The sequence below is a fragment of the Uloborus diversus genome, chromosome 4 (assembly GCF_026930045.1).
Source record: "Uloborus diversus isolate 005 chromosome 4, Udiv.v.3.1, whole genome shotgun sequence".
Lineage (NCBI taxonomy): Eukaryota > Metazoa > Arthropoda > Arachnida > Araneae > Uloboridae > Uloborus > Uloborus diversus.
Genome location: NC_072734.1, coordinates 21,865,677 through 21,881,279, shown reverse-complemented (window position 1 = coordinate 21,881,279; position 15,603 = coordinate 21,865,677). Strand labels below are relative to the sequence as shown.

The window sequence follows — 15,603 nt, the reverse complement described above, 5'->3', positions numbered from 1 at the left end:
ATAGCTTTTAGAAGGACTCCTGGAAGACATTTATCGCAACCTCCTGTAAGGCCTCTTGCGCTGCTGCTTCAACTTCATCGTGGGGAAGAAGGCGATTTTCATGTTGAGGATGCACGGTTCGATTGGTCAATACTCTGATATGACAAACAAATAACATAACGTTTCGTCGGACTTAGCTCCGTGTGACTTTTACCTGTTCCCAACAAAAAAACATTTGCATAGACGCCGCTTTCTTCCGTCAGGAGAAGAGAATGCTGCATCACAGAAGGTAGCAAAAAATGGCTTCCAGGAGTGTTACCAAAAGTTATATGAACACTGACAGAAGTACATAGTCCCTCAAGGTGACCTTTTGAAGGTGGATGTGCTTCGGTAATGTGAACTATTCTGTAGAAGTTTTTATACAGCTTGTCCCCTGAACTTTTGGATCGTACTACGTACAATCTGTAGTTATGTTTCTCCTTTTTTGACTGCTGTCTGATGGAAGACAAAGAACAACAGCCAAAAAATTAAAGAAAGAAAGAAAAAAAAGGGAAGAAAAACAGAGACTGTTTAATAACCAATTGTGTTTTTTTTTTAAATTGAACATATAACTAAGATTTCGGTAATATCGTAATAATGTATGAATTTAGGTACACTAAACATAGTTAAAAATCATTAAATTATGTTGTGGAATCATTCAAAAAACAAATTAAAAATAAAACTATGAAACCGTGAACAAATTACGCAATTCACGTGGAAAGATTGCACGTAAACATTTTTTAGTCATCAAATTAAACAAAAAAGGTAACAGATAAATTACACTATTAAATCATAATAGGAATATTTTTACACTTATTTAAAATTTATGAATAGAAAAGATTGCATTTTTCATAAAAGCTATAACAGTGACATAAATTTTGCGGAAAAAAGAAATAGCCATGAAAAGAGCGAGATTCTTAAAACGCGGCTACAATAAACAAACTTAATATTTATACCAAGTTAATAACTGAATACATATACTACTTGATCTGATGTTTGCACACGTAATATTGAACAATTTGATTGTTTAATCTTTTATGAAGAACTACAAACAAGTTCTAATTGAATTTTTCAATTTAAGAATAATTTTCTGAAATTTAAAAAAATGCATGACAGAAAATCCTTAACTTTTCTATAACATATTATTAAAAATATGATGAAAACGAAAATAACTTATTGATTTTATATAAATACATAAAAATAGTTACTTACAACAGAAAAAAAAGATCGCTTTTAATGATGCAAAAAAGATGGCGTATTACGAAATATAGGTGAAACAAGTATAAGAAATACGCAAAATGACATTTCTTAAACCAAAATAAATAATTGCTAAATATTTAGGAAATGATTGAAACGACGAGGGTGGGTTAGGGGGGGTCACCCTCTGATTTTGGAGTAACTCACAACATTAAACTTCGGCCTCATTTTTTTAGTACAGAAGCGCTACCACCAACATCTCGGAAGAGTTTCAATCTACTTCAGCACTTCCGAAGAAAAAATTCAACAGTCCCTTTGATTTCCGAATTATGTCACCATTCAAAACGTTTTTAATCTATTTCTTACATTATTGCTCTACATTTTTTCTAAACAATATATAAAGCTTGAAAAAGAATCTCTAATTTTATGAATGGTGTTGGTTTTAAACAACTCAGAAGTACAACTAGAGTTTAATTTCAGAAATTGAGTGAGTGGGAGGAGGGGCATGCAAGTGTTCTCGGAAATACAAAATATAGTCGTAAAAAATGGAGTTCAAAATAATCATGAACATTGAGCAGAAAAACCCTTTTAAAACTTGCACCCGAATTTGTTTTGACGTGCAATGGCGGATTTAAAATATAGCAAATCTTGCAATTGCACGAGAGGCCCCATAACCATAGGGGCACCGTAGGAGTTACAACAATGGTTATGAGAAATGTTTTACGACTTCTGTGATAGAGAAATAGGGCCGCAAAATGTATTTCGACGGGCCTCAAATTTGTAGCTCCGCAGAAGCGATACAGAAACGACTTCATTACTGTGATCCATATTACAAATATCGAAAAATAACCATCGGTTCAACAGGAATCTAGCAAAATGAAACAAAACCGGTTTTGCCATCTCATATTTGTTTGCATAGTCTCAAATGATCGTCAGTTTGATACACTATATTAGTTTTGCATTGAAATAAGTAATTAATAGCCACAAAAAACGAGAAAATAGGCTTTTTAGAACACCCGATCGAAGACAAAAAGGGAAGTGCCAAACTGGAACGTACGCACACCCCACAAGCGAAAATTAAGCCTTCTACAGCTTACCATTTTTGAGTTATGACTTATAAGAGATACATACGTACATCCAGCCGCAAGAAACAACGCAATAATTAACTTGTTTGGTACCTGAATGCAGTATTAAAAACTCTTTCAGCGGTGACTAAAATAGAAATTCATACTGCAGTTTAAGTAAACAATTTTATATGAAAACAATGACTCCCTTTACTTTGTATTAAATAGTAAAACAACAAATGTCCTTTTTTTTAAAAAAAACATCGGCCAATTCCATCGGCTTTTCGATGTTTATAAGGCCGATGGGCCGATGTTTCCTGCAAGTTAGCATCGGCCGCCGATGCCGATGGATAAATTGTTGAACCATCGGCGCCGATGCATCGGTCGAGTCCTACATTTCAGACAAATCCAAGTTTTTTAATCATTTATTGACAATTTTATTTATTTTATCAAATTCATTTCTTATGTGAATAGATTTTTTGCATTGAAAATTTAATTCAGTGTGTATTCTTAATTATTGATTCCCGCCTTTTTTTTTCAATAGGGCACTAGTCGTCCTTCTCATTATCATGTTCTCTGGGATGACAATCAGTTTACTGCAGATGAACTTCAGTGCCTCACTTACCAACTTTGTCACACATACGTCCGTTGCACAAGATCTGTATCCATTCCAGCTCCTGCGTATTATGCTCACTTAGTGGCATTCCGCGCCCGATATCATTTGGTAGAGAAAGATCATGAAAGGTATTTAGCGCTCTTTTGTTATTAAATACTTGTTCTATTAGTTCTCCATACAATATATAATGTATGTGTGTTCCCACATTCTTGAAATGTACTCTAACAGTTCTTTTTCTCTTGTTCCTTTAATTTTATCCATAGTGTATTCCCTATTTTTTCCTTAGAGTGATATAATATTAGTATAATTTTCCAAAGTTATATTCATAATAGAGTATAATCCCAATTTAACAATGGGAAAGCATAGATATCAGTTAAATAGTTCAAACTATTAATCACGTTGATAACAAGAAATTTTGCCTTGGAAGAAATATATTTAAGCATTCCTACCTGTTAAAATTAAGTGAATATTCATAAAAAGTGAAGTTGGTTCTCATTTCAAAGATACCCTTGCTTAAATTAATCACAAAATGCTTTTTTTGCCTTTTAAAGTACGTGTTGTTTCAGCTATCATTTCTTCACTCAGTCGGCCGTCTCCTCAAGCAATTCCATTTGTTGAATTTTCAGATTCAACCTTTTTCCAGCAGACAAGGTGAAATATAAATGATTTTAATCACAACTAGCCGACTGCTGTACATTCAAAAGCCCTACTGTTAGCTGTGCTGGTTCAAACCTGTTCGAGGTCGCTACTGTCTCTCGCTTATTCTACTTTTGCTATTTTCAAAGAAAGCTACAAAGCTAGTCCTTTTACTTTATTGAAGACCTTGTTTATTGTACTCTTGAATGAGTTTGTAGAACATGAGTTTTTCTCATCAAGTTTTATCTCTTGATGTTTAATAAGTGTACATAACATGCTTTTGCTTGGTACAAATGGTAACAAAAAGGAAAGGGGAGTCCAAACCAGAGTAAACTAATACTGTGATTTCTTTCTTGTTATCTTTTTATTTAAATCCATTCTGCTCTTTTGTTAAATTGATTTCAAAGAAATGAAATGAACAATACAGAATTCATTAAGTCTTAAGTCTTTAAACTTGAAAATTGTATTTTTTTTTGCCATTAAAATGTTTTTTTTTTTTTGTTTCGTTTTGTTTTGTGGGAGGGGGAAAAACACAGAAAGCTTTATGTCAGTTCTTTTCATGATTTATATTTCATGTGTTTGTAGTAGTTTTTATTTCTAAAATGTAGTTTACTTTCCTTTCTCCATAGTATTTTTGCAATACTGGCAAGTTTAAGTTTTATGTTGCATATAATGCTTCACTAAAAATGAGTATTTTTATAGTATATGTGTTTGTGTTTTGAATGAATGTGAACATTAAGTAATTTCAAGGTACTCTAAAAGGTTTTTCAACTCATGAAACTTGTTTGATTAATTGAAATCCCCAAAGGCTTAATCCCGGCTAATCCTAAAACGATTGAAGTTGCTCTGCGTCTTATTTCTATTATTATTAGTGGTTTAGAAATTGTAAAAAATCATATATATATTTCTCCATTGCATTCTAGGCAAGATTTGGGTGGTGGAAGCCAAAGTTTGAAGTAAGTATTAGCTATGTAGGACACTTGATGTTGCCAGTAGAATTTTACTTAGCCATTTGCCATGAATAGAAAAGCATTTTTTGCCCTTATTGACATTTTGCTCATAGCTTCAGCATGAACATGTTTGACTTAAACTCTTTACAGCTGTTAATTGTTGGAAGGCAACTCAAGTTTTAGATGTTGTGCATGCTTTTAGAGCCTGATTTTAGAAAACAAAATGACATGAATGTTCATTTTATCACTAGATATTATCTGTTATGGCTTTTACACTATTTTTGTATGCATACTTGTAAGTTAATATACACTGCATTGTATTCTGCTAATATAAATTTTTAGCTAGGCTTGCAAATCCCCTTCCTTTTTTTCTCCAAATACGGGTGTTTTCTCTGAGGTATTGATACATTGAAGTGACAAAAAAGGTAAATTAAAGATCGAATTCAAGAAGTTTTACTAATGAAATCTTTAATTAAGCAGTTGATTCTCTAACGAATTTCAAGGGACCTCAAAAGATCGTTCTTAGTAGAACACATCCTCAAATAGAATGTCTAAAACTAGTGGAGCATCCAAGGAGCGAGAAAAGTCTCCTGTGAAATGTCGCCTTTAAAGAGAGAAGGTCGTTATATAGAGCGTTGTTAAACAGTGAACCAACTGTTTTTTTTTTCTTTAAGGCTGAGGGGGGAAAATGTAATAATTTTCATCAATTCATTCATTTGCATTTTGAAACTTGTTCCAGATGCCAAGGCTTTCATAAATTTTGGATATAGTTTTTACTCAAACTTTTTGCTTGTGCAACATTTTGCTTACTTAGCCATTACATTACCTCAAAATATTAAAATAAGGTTATCTTTTGCCGCATAACGCTTGAGAAATATCAGACTGTGTATGGGTACTTGTCACTGCAGTGTATAATAGCTCCCAGAACTGCTATATGCCTTTCCCCCCCTTATATGTTCCATGCTTAGTGGTTTTTTTTCTTTTACATTTAATTATGCTTTCCTTCCTTTCAGTTTTGAAAATACATAAAATATTTTGTATTGTTTTAGGGAGTTGTGCATTTAGTATGTATTGGTACTCAAAAACCAGATAAAATCAAAAAAGAAAACTTCCATAAAAATTCCAATTTTTTTTTTTGGGGGGGGGGGATATATGTACTAGAAACATTTAAATTGAAAAAAAAAATCACAATTGAAATTTAATGATAATATCATGCTTGAAGTGAAAAATTCGGATTCTTTTCCCTTCTCTTCTATATTTTGCTTAAATTTCTCATGTGGTAAAATGCACATTTTTTTTTTACATCTACACATAATTGAAATTGGGATTTTCCCTTTTAAACTTAATTTATTTCTCTGATTGTGTTTTTCTTGAAAATATTGTAATATATACTTAATATTTTGAGTACTTTATTTAAAAATTGAAACATTACTGAAACAATGGTTCTCTTTAAATGCTTTTAAACAAAAAAGTTTTTCTTCTTTAAGATTTAAAATAATTATTGAATTCAAGAACATTTGTACATTGTGATTTAATCAGTTATAAAATCACCCTGTTCTTAAAGGCCAGCTGCATTTTTATATTGGTATTTTACTATAAGTACGTTTAAATGTGGAATCTCACAAAAATGTTCCCTTTAATGTTTTTTACAATTCAAAAGCAGGAACCTGTGAAAAATTCTGGACAGACCTCTGATCCAACATTAACCAAAATAGACATTCTTGGTTAATATTGACTGTTAAATGTTTGAGCAAAACTTTAGCTAGTTGTTAGATACAGTAGACCCTCTTTTTACACGGGGGTTACATTCCTCGGAAATGCTGCATGAACTGAAACCGCGTAAATTGAGACCTAATACTAGTGTTAAAATAGGGTTTGGTTCCTTAGATAACAAAATACGTCCTTTTAGTGATGACCAATTGTTTATACGTTTTGATATAAGTTGATAAGTTTAGGTTTATAGGTTATAAGTTTAATGTGTACTTATATCATTTTTTATGCACAACATGCATAAAGAAAACATAAATTTATTAATTTGGTGTTCTGTGTATAAAGAGGAGCTGGTGTTGGCATAAGCCTATATAATTTTAATGCTCTTGGAGCAATTTCATAAGAAGCTAGAAAGTTTTTAAAATGTTTAAACTTACTTGTTATTTCAAAATATCCTAGAAATAGATTCCCGTTTTAAATGTCAGAAAACCGGCGAGTGAAAGCCCCGAGCATGTGTGAGAACACCCCAAGTGTCTAAACACCCAACAGATTGATCATGTGGTTTGCCCATCGGCGGACATGACGTCAGACCTCATGAGTTAAGAATCTTTTTGCTGATAGCATTGCAGAAAGTATACAGGGTGTCTATAAAAAAACTCCGGGGTTTTAAGACAAAATATTTTAATAAAGTAAAAAACGTACATATATGTTTTATACATGATTAGAAAGCTTACATTTTCAAGATTTTTTAACAACTTAGTAAAGTTCAATGTGAGCTCCGTTAGTGGCACGGCACACGTCGAAACGGTATTCTACCTCTTCCCATGTCCTGGCGAGCATGTCTGGGGGAACGGACGCCACGCAATTCACTATTCGTTCCCTGAGATGGCGAACATTTCGAATTTTCTCCGCATACACAAGATTCTTGATATGCCCCCAGAAGAAAAAGTCCAACGGAGTCATATCAGGGCTCCTTGGTGGCCATGGAATAGGTCCTTACCTTCCAATCCACCTGTTTCCCAAACGAGCGTCCAGTGACTCACGCACACGCAAACTGAAGTGTGGCGGCGCCCCATCTTGTTGGAAGTAAACTAAACCTTTCTCCGCCTCAATGTCATCCAACTGAGGATAAACATACTCCTCTAACATGTCACAATAGACATCACCATTGATATTCCTTTCGGCAAAAATGAAGGGACCTATGACTCTGTCATGCATAAGTGCACACCAAACATTCACTTTGGGCGTGTCACGTTCGTACTCAATAAACTCATGGGGCGGCTCTGAACCCCGAATTCTGCAATTATGCCTGTTTACAGTTCCGTTCACATGAAAAGTAGCTTCATCACTAAAAACCACACTTTTTAAAAAATCATTATCTTCATCAATTTTATCCAGCATGGAAACAGAGAAGTCGAATCTCTTAACCTTGTCTGCCGGTTTCATATGGTGTAAAAGTTGAATCTTGTAGGCAGTTAAACGAAGTCTTTTATGAATGACCTTATGGACTGTTGATCTTGGTAACCCCAACTCCAGACTGCGTCTTGTTACCGATTTATTAGGGCTTCGAGTGCATGAAGCTCGGATTCTGTCCACATTCTCTCGAGACACACGCGGCCTACCCGGCGACTTTTGCTTCAAAACACTTCCTGTTTCCTTGAACGCACTTAACCACTGACGAATTGTTTTGTCTGTAGGCGGGTCAACACCATAGCTACGTCGAAAGTTTCTTTGTACAGTAACAACAGAATTAGTTTCTATGAGCCAAATAACACATTGAGCCTTTTGTTGAGGCGTCGCCATAGCGCGGCAGTCCAGACGACACTGACTGCCTGCCGCAGCCGCTGCGTCATTTCAAGGTCAACGCTCCGCAGCGCTGCCAACTGTTGAGAGAAACATTCCCAATTGGTATGAGTAAAACTCTTTGAGCTGCTTGTTTCAAAGGAATTGATCAAATTTCGCTATCTTTTATAGTTTAAAAAATATTAATTTTTTTAACCCCGGAGTTCTTTTATAGACACCCTGTATTTCAAAAAGCAACAGTTAAAAGATTAACTGAGTTGAGTTGCTATGAGATGCAACATATACAAATTTTGACGATGTCACCTTGTTGCTTAGAGTGTAACTGAGACCAAGGGCGCCTATATAGGGGGGCAAGAGGGGGCTCGAGCCCTCCCCTTTGAAATTAGAACTTCCTTGCTTTTAGTACTGTTTTCTTTGTAAAAAAATGTAAAAACATTTCTTCTCCAGCCATTAGTGAATAAGATATTAAAAATGTCAAATTTTAATAACTGTAATCTGTCCTGAAATCAGTTTCCATGGGGAAAATATCCAGCTAAACCACAGGGGAAATATTTGAGCCCCCCCCTAGCAACTTTGCATATGGGCACCCACAACTGAGACTGCTTAAATAGCAAGTCAATCAATCAATCTCTTATCATTTGGTTCCGTTCTGCAGGCAGTGTGTATTGTGATGTGAGCATGTGAGCTCAGTAGATTGATTTATTCACGTAGAGGACGTGGAAGTTTTTCATGAGATATGTAATAACAAGATTCGATAGCCCGCTAAAAGTGCAGGATGCTCTAAGACAGCGCCCTAAAAGTAACGAAGGAGTTTTTTTAAGGGATTTTAAATTTGAAGAGTTGATATTTTAAGAATTCGGCCTAACAGGGCTGGAAGGTTCATTTGGCATATACCCGATTACGGAGCCGGTCGGGCTGGACTGAATCCACTATGAGGAGAGGAGTCCTCTGCTAGTGGGTGGTTCCTGTTTTGCCTGAAGCTGGGTAAATAATTTCCTGTGCTGCCTCATCTGTATCCTGGGTGTACCTGGGATTGAATGACCATGGATTTTGTCTGCCGTACACGAGTGGACGTTTTCGACTCCTCTGAACATCTGATGGATGTTCCCTTCGTAATTTTATGTGGGGTCCAAGTTTAAAGTATGGACTTCTAGTGGTATCAACTTTTTAAATAGTTTTCTGGACAGTACCAACGTTGTGGTATTGTGTAGGGTGAACTTTTAAGAATATTAGGAAAGTTTTAGAACTGATGCTTTTAAGTAACTAAATCTTGTGATACTTCTCTGTGATGATTGTTTTTTTGTTAGAGGGTATTATTTTACTTGAATTGTTAATGGGGATGTGATTTTTATAAATGTTAGATTTTTTTTCTATTTACATTTTTACATTAGTTTTGAATAAATTGTTATTTAAATTTAAATTGAGTTTCTGTTGTTCATTTCTCCCGTACCAACTATTCCACATCAGGGGTCTGTCCAGAGGATATTTGGGTCCGTTAACAGACCCTTCACAAAATCCCAATCAACCAAAACGGACCTTTCACAAAATCCCGATCAACCAAAACGGACCCTTCACAAAATTCTGATAAACAAGATCGGATCATTCACAAATTGTTTATTGAAAGAGCAAATGTGAAAGCAAAATAACGCACATTTCTGTGTATAAATCCATAATTTTTGGAACCTTTTCTGAAGTAGAGGGATCAGCTTATACAAAATCGTCTAATTTTGCAAAAGAAAAAAAAAAGGCACTCTTGTGATGCTCCTGCAAACGATTAATAATTGCTACTGCCAAATAAATATAATGCTTGTTATTTGTTTTATCACAGCTAATTAGCAGCGGTGTTGTTGTAAACTTTTCTGAAAAGGGGTTGGTAAGCACTTTTCTCCCCGCTCATGATTTAATAAACAATAATAATATATATCTGCGAAATGAGCTTAAAACTGCAAAAGGATAGTAAGGGTGGGGGGAAAATATGATCGCTTCAGATAGGGTTATCAACTTCAAAATTATCACCTCTTAGAGTCTGGCGTTGAACCTTTATAATGACTTGATTAGAAAAAATTCTCATCATTTTATCAGCTTGTTAATATTTGAGTTTTTAAGGTGCAGTGCGGTGCGATGTTTAACTGTTATTTTCGGAGAAAATTATATGGGTTTTGATTTTTCAACTCTAACAAAGATGATTAACTTTAAATAAACTCTTTTAAATACCGTTTTTTTTTATTTATTTTTTATTTTTTTGTTTTTTAGATGTCTACACTTTGAAAAATGCAATCTTTTAACATCGGATATGAGAATCATATTTTGTTCTTTTTTCAAGCTAAACTTTGCTTTATTAGGATGCAAATAAGTCTTTTTATTTTTGTTAGAACTCTCATTTCAAGTTTTTAAAGCAAAATTCAATTTTCTTTTATGAGGATAGATATAGATGGTTTAATTTTTTTTTTTTGCTTCAACTGTGTCCACAGATATTATTAAGGAAATGTTTATCATAGGACTCTAAAATGCAATTTCAAAATAATTTTATCAAAAATATTTCTCTTACAAGCCGTTTTTTATACTTTTGATGCCTTCACTTTGAGAATTGCGATCTCTTTGCATCCGCTATGGGAATCCGATTTTTCGAATTTTTGATGTTTATTGCGCTTTGTTAAGAGGTAAACAATTAAAATATCTTTTTATTTTTGTTAAAATCACGGAATTTAAGTTTTAAACGAAATTCTGTGCTTTTTAAGAGTCTTGTCTCTTGGGCCAAAAAGTTAAAGATGCTGAACCCTTATCTGAATTTAATTTTATTTATTTATTTATTTTGTTACAAATATTTTAAATACTGTACAGAAATGTTTCTAGTATAATTTAACATAATGTAGAATGGTAGATAAATGTTGATACTTGAGAGAGCGATGCCCCCCCCCCTCACTAAATGTCCAGAACGATATAAAAAACACTCCAGAATGATATTCTTGACATAGAGGAAAACACTTAACTTTAAGTTTAATTGATGCAGTTTTGCAGTTTGTGCCATCTCTAAATTCTAAAATTTTGTTTTAACAAATGTTTTTTTTTTTTTTTTTTTGCGAAATAATTTGATTTTTCACAAAATTATTTGATTTTTCACAAAAAACGGACCCTCTGAAAAATTCTGGACAGACCCCTGCACATCAGTTGGTCTTCTGAGGCCAACAGCTGGCTATCATATTCTTTTGGCAGTCATTGAGAATTTTTTTCTGTAATTCTTTGCAGAACATTAATGCACCCATGACCACTTCTGTCATTTCCACTATAGAATCTTCCTTCACTAACAAATCAGAAAGATCATTTCTATTGCCTAGGAATGGCTCAAAATGTTCAATGTGAAAGTTTTTGGTTGTGCATCAACGACGTCGGTATCATTGGATTTTACCTCCTTTGTCACTCCTAAAAGATCTTCTTCCAGTGAGTTTTGAACTGTGTGAGTTTAAAAATTTTACTTCTGGAAAGAGCTCTGGAACCAAATGGTATAAAATGTCTCCATTGGCCCCACTCGATTATTAGCACGCCAACGCGTAATCTGCAATCTTTAGGTGTTTGGATGCTGAAAGAAGGGAAAATTTTATATGTTTGTATTGCCGCATCCGTGTAAAACCGAAACTCATTCGCGTAAAATAAAATAAAGGTGTCAAATCTTAAACCGTGTATAATCGAAATCTGTGTAAAACAAGAGTTTACTGTACTTGTCTGAATGTTTAAATTTTCCTGTTAATATTTTTTTTTTCATCAGCAAAACTATTTTTGTCTTTCATTCAAGCATTGTTTAAAGACTTAGTGACACATAATGTTACATAACACTCAATTGACACTACTAATAATGTAGGCATGACAGTTTAACCATGTAAGGCATTTTACTATAAAAAATTTTATTCAGTCTTTTAGAGAGCTATTAAATGGTAAGGAATTTTAAACTTTTAATTTTATTAGTTATATTTTTAAAAATTTGAAATTGTGCCTATATATATAATTTACTCACAATATTTTATGTTTAAATGCATCAAAATAATATTTTTTTTTGCTTAAAGAAACCAAGATTTACTCTTAATTTTCATCTTTTTTTAGTGGTGATGGCAGTTTGCAGTCTACTAATGGCGAAGATCGTAATCCTCTAGCAATGGCTCGAGCTGTCACAGTGCATAGTGACACTAACAAAGTTATGTATTTTGCGTGAAGAGGGTTTTACTTCATTAACAAAATCTGATAAAAGAATGTTATCCTGCTCAATAAGGGATTATACCACCTGTACCTGTTCACACGAAACATCAGAATGAACATTTGATCTTTTATGATGCAAATGGTTTCCCACTTGAAAGCTTTTTCATGATTATTATGAATTCTTTCAATTTTTTAGGTTGTATGGAAAAATGATACAAGCAAGGGAAAATTGCATGAGTCTTGTATACTTTTCTATCGTGGTTAAAGACTCCCCCCCCCCTTTGTACTGCCACTGAATCTGGTCATACTTTAATGTATTGGTGTACAAAAATCATGATTGGTTTTAAATCAATTCTCTAGAAACTTTTTGTTCTAGGGTTTTTATTACTTTTCTTAATATATGATTTGAAGCATTATAGAGCAAGTTTTTACAACATTACTTGCCTTGCTTATGGTAAACAATTCATGCATTTTCTTTGGTAGTACAGATACTGTAAGTCTACCTGTAGTTTTGAATTTCTTTTAGCAGCATTGCAGAAAGGATGCTGTTTTATGCAAATGAGATGTTACATTATAAATAACAATAATGCATTATTACTTCATTTTTTAAAAATCGATAATTTCATGTATTTATTCTACCCTTGATGCTTTATGGACTTGAATTTTTCATAATTAAAAATCATTCAAAAATGATAATGTGACATGTTATTTGCAAAATAATTTATAGCTATTAGTACTAGATGTAGATAACTCTTTTGTGCTGATTAGCAATAGATGAAATTTTAATTTCCTAACAGTCTTAACTTCAGTTTGTTGTGCTGTGAGAGGTATCTTGTGATGTTTAATGCGGCCAAAAAGGAAGCATTAATTAAACTACTTTTTTTAAAGCTTTTGTTAATAAAAAATTGCATAGGATTTTTTTTTCTTCTGGTTTGTTATTTCTCTCTTACGATTATTTTGGAATGATATGTTTCAGAGTGTCTGCTATGACGCTTTAAATCATACACAAAAAAGTTTGTTAAAATCTCTGAGTAGTTGACATGACTAAAGGCATGTTTATCTGTTGTTGGGAATAGGAAATGGTAAACCATCTTAACAAAAAACATATTGCTTGGTGCATGTTTTTTTGATTTTCTCAAGTTTTTTTAATTTTTAAAACTAACCAAAATAATTCTCTTTTTTTTCCCTTGTTATTTGTATGATCAAAATTGAAAATTTATTCATTTATACTCAATAAAAAAAATGTTCATGTGTTAGCTGCTATAAGTTTGATAAAATTATCTCAAATATCGTTAATTTCAAAGCTTTAGAAATTTTACTGAAGATTTTGCATGCATAAAATTAAATTCTATTCTTAAATTTCACTGTAAGGGTAAATGAAATATTCCCTATTGGTATAAAAAAAAGTGAGTTGTTTATGTATTTTAGACAATCCAAGGGTTTGATGGCAGCACGTGTTTTATTATTGTAGCTATATTTATCTGAGCTTCTATCCTCTAAATTTATAGATATTTTTAAAAGGTTACTTCATATCGTAGATTATGTTATAGGTTTACTTAATTCAAATATTTTAAAATTGAATTCCTTCCTACATATGTTACCATTATTATACATGCTTTTTGTTAAAATTTCAAAATTATTTTTATCAAATCATTCTTTGGGGAAAAAAAAGTACGTAGTTGTGTATTCTATTTCAATCAGTGCAAAAGAGTTAAGTTTTTTCCTTTTTTTGTTAAGTGTGCAGCCAGTCACTTTGTCTCACCGTCCAAAATTGGCAAGGACCAATGAAAAGCAAAACTGCGCCAAATTAGTTGAGATTGATTCATCATCCTTTCTTCAACATCTGCTCTCGACTCCATCACATAAGCAGGAGTGAGTCCCGTGATGTGTTGTTCTTTGTTGATTTCAAAGTATTTATATTGTGGATAAGTTCTCAGTCTTTTGCAATCAAAATGTTGTCAGTTATCTTCAGTTGTTGAGAGTGTTTATATGCGTATTGGCACTTCTGGTGCCTTAGTCTGCCCAGAATTTCAAGTAGCAAAATGTGTGTACAAAAAAAAAAGCGAAGCTATTTGTCTTTCAGTATTTATTCTCTCTGTCTTGTTGACAAGCATGTACATAATGCAAATTGAACCGGAGTGCCAGACGGATGAGGGAACATAAATCATAGGTAATTTAGTCTGAGCGTGAACTTTCATATAATCTTATACTTATAATATTATATGAATTATGATATCACAAAAGATAAGATAATGAATATCTTATACTTATAATACTTTCATATATTCTAAAGGATTTTTTATTCATATTATTATTTTTGAGAAGTAATTTAGTTTTTATTCAAAATAAAGCTGTCGTGTGCATCAAATGGTATTTTGGAGGAAATGAATGTCAGATGTCTTCCTTTTTTTCCCGGTTTCTCATTAAGTTACAAAATATTCCTTAAAATGACTCTCTTCACCAAAGATTAGCTAAAATTTATCTAGAGGTTGACATAGAATGCAGCTTTATTTTTGAATTAACCACCTTTTTTATGAAAAAAATGTACAAAATCCCCCCCCCCCACCTCTCTTTAAAAAAATATGCATTATGTGTGGAATTATCACCTTCTCTATTCTGACATCTAAAGTTGGAATTCCTCCAAAAATCACTTTCTCCTTTAAAATGGTATCAAACCATACAAAAATTTTGAAGATAAAATTGTGCTGTTCTTCCTTATCAGTTGTATTGTTTTAAGTAGTTTTAAAAGATTAAATGTGTTTTGTATTTGAGGGGAAAAGGATATCTTTGAAACATTTTGCATTGTTATAAAAATTAATCATTTATTTTATCCATTGTGGTTTACCATTTATAGAATGTAATATACAATGTCTCAAATTTTAAAATCATAATTTGATTTTCTGCTCTAAAGTGATTCAGCGGTAATAACATAATCAGAAAATATGTTTCACTTCTTTTTGAAAACGATGAAGAAAAATTCTTTTGTGAAGTTACTTTTTTTTTTATATCGAGTTTTTGTGATATCAAATGAGAGAATTAAACATAGTTGGATCACTTTTGTAACCATTTACACCTAACGGAGCTTGTACAAATCCCTGTGAGAAAATATTTCCAATGTGTCCCAGTTATTCCCAAATGCAATAATTTCACAATTTTTAGTGTTTGAACTTTTGATTTTGTTTGTTAAATAACTGCCTAAGCTTTTAAAATTCAGTTCAGTTGAATAACGAGCCTATTTGTTCTCTGTATTCCATCCCCCCCCACCTCCCTCCTTTTCTTCTCATTTTTTAAAATGACTTTTGAATGTAGCTGTTTATGAAAAAATTAACCCAGTGCTGTTTTCTGCTAAAATGATAAAACTAAACTGTTTTAAGTTATACTGCAGAACCTATACTGCAGAAACAAAGCAGTTGTTTTCTTA

The 15,603-nt window shown here is 32.8% G+C and overlaps 1 protein-coding gene across 1 annotated transcript in view; it reads left to right on the top strand.

Moving 5' to 3' along the window:
- Positions 1 to 14,020, top strand: part of LOC129220510 (protein argonaute-2-like) — a 46,692-nt gene extending 32,672 nt beyond the window's left edge. The window contains exons 18-19 of the mRNA XM_054854938.1: positions 2,824 to 3,023; positions 12,090 to 14,020. Coding sequence (XP_054710913.1) covers positions 2,824 to 3,023; positions 12,090 to 12,198 — 309 coding nt within the window. The 3' untranslated portion in view covers positions 12,199 to 14,020. The remainder of the gene's footprint in view (positions 1 to 2,823; positions 3,024 to 12,089) is intronic.
- Positions 14,021 to 15,603: the final 1,583 nt, after the last annotated feature.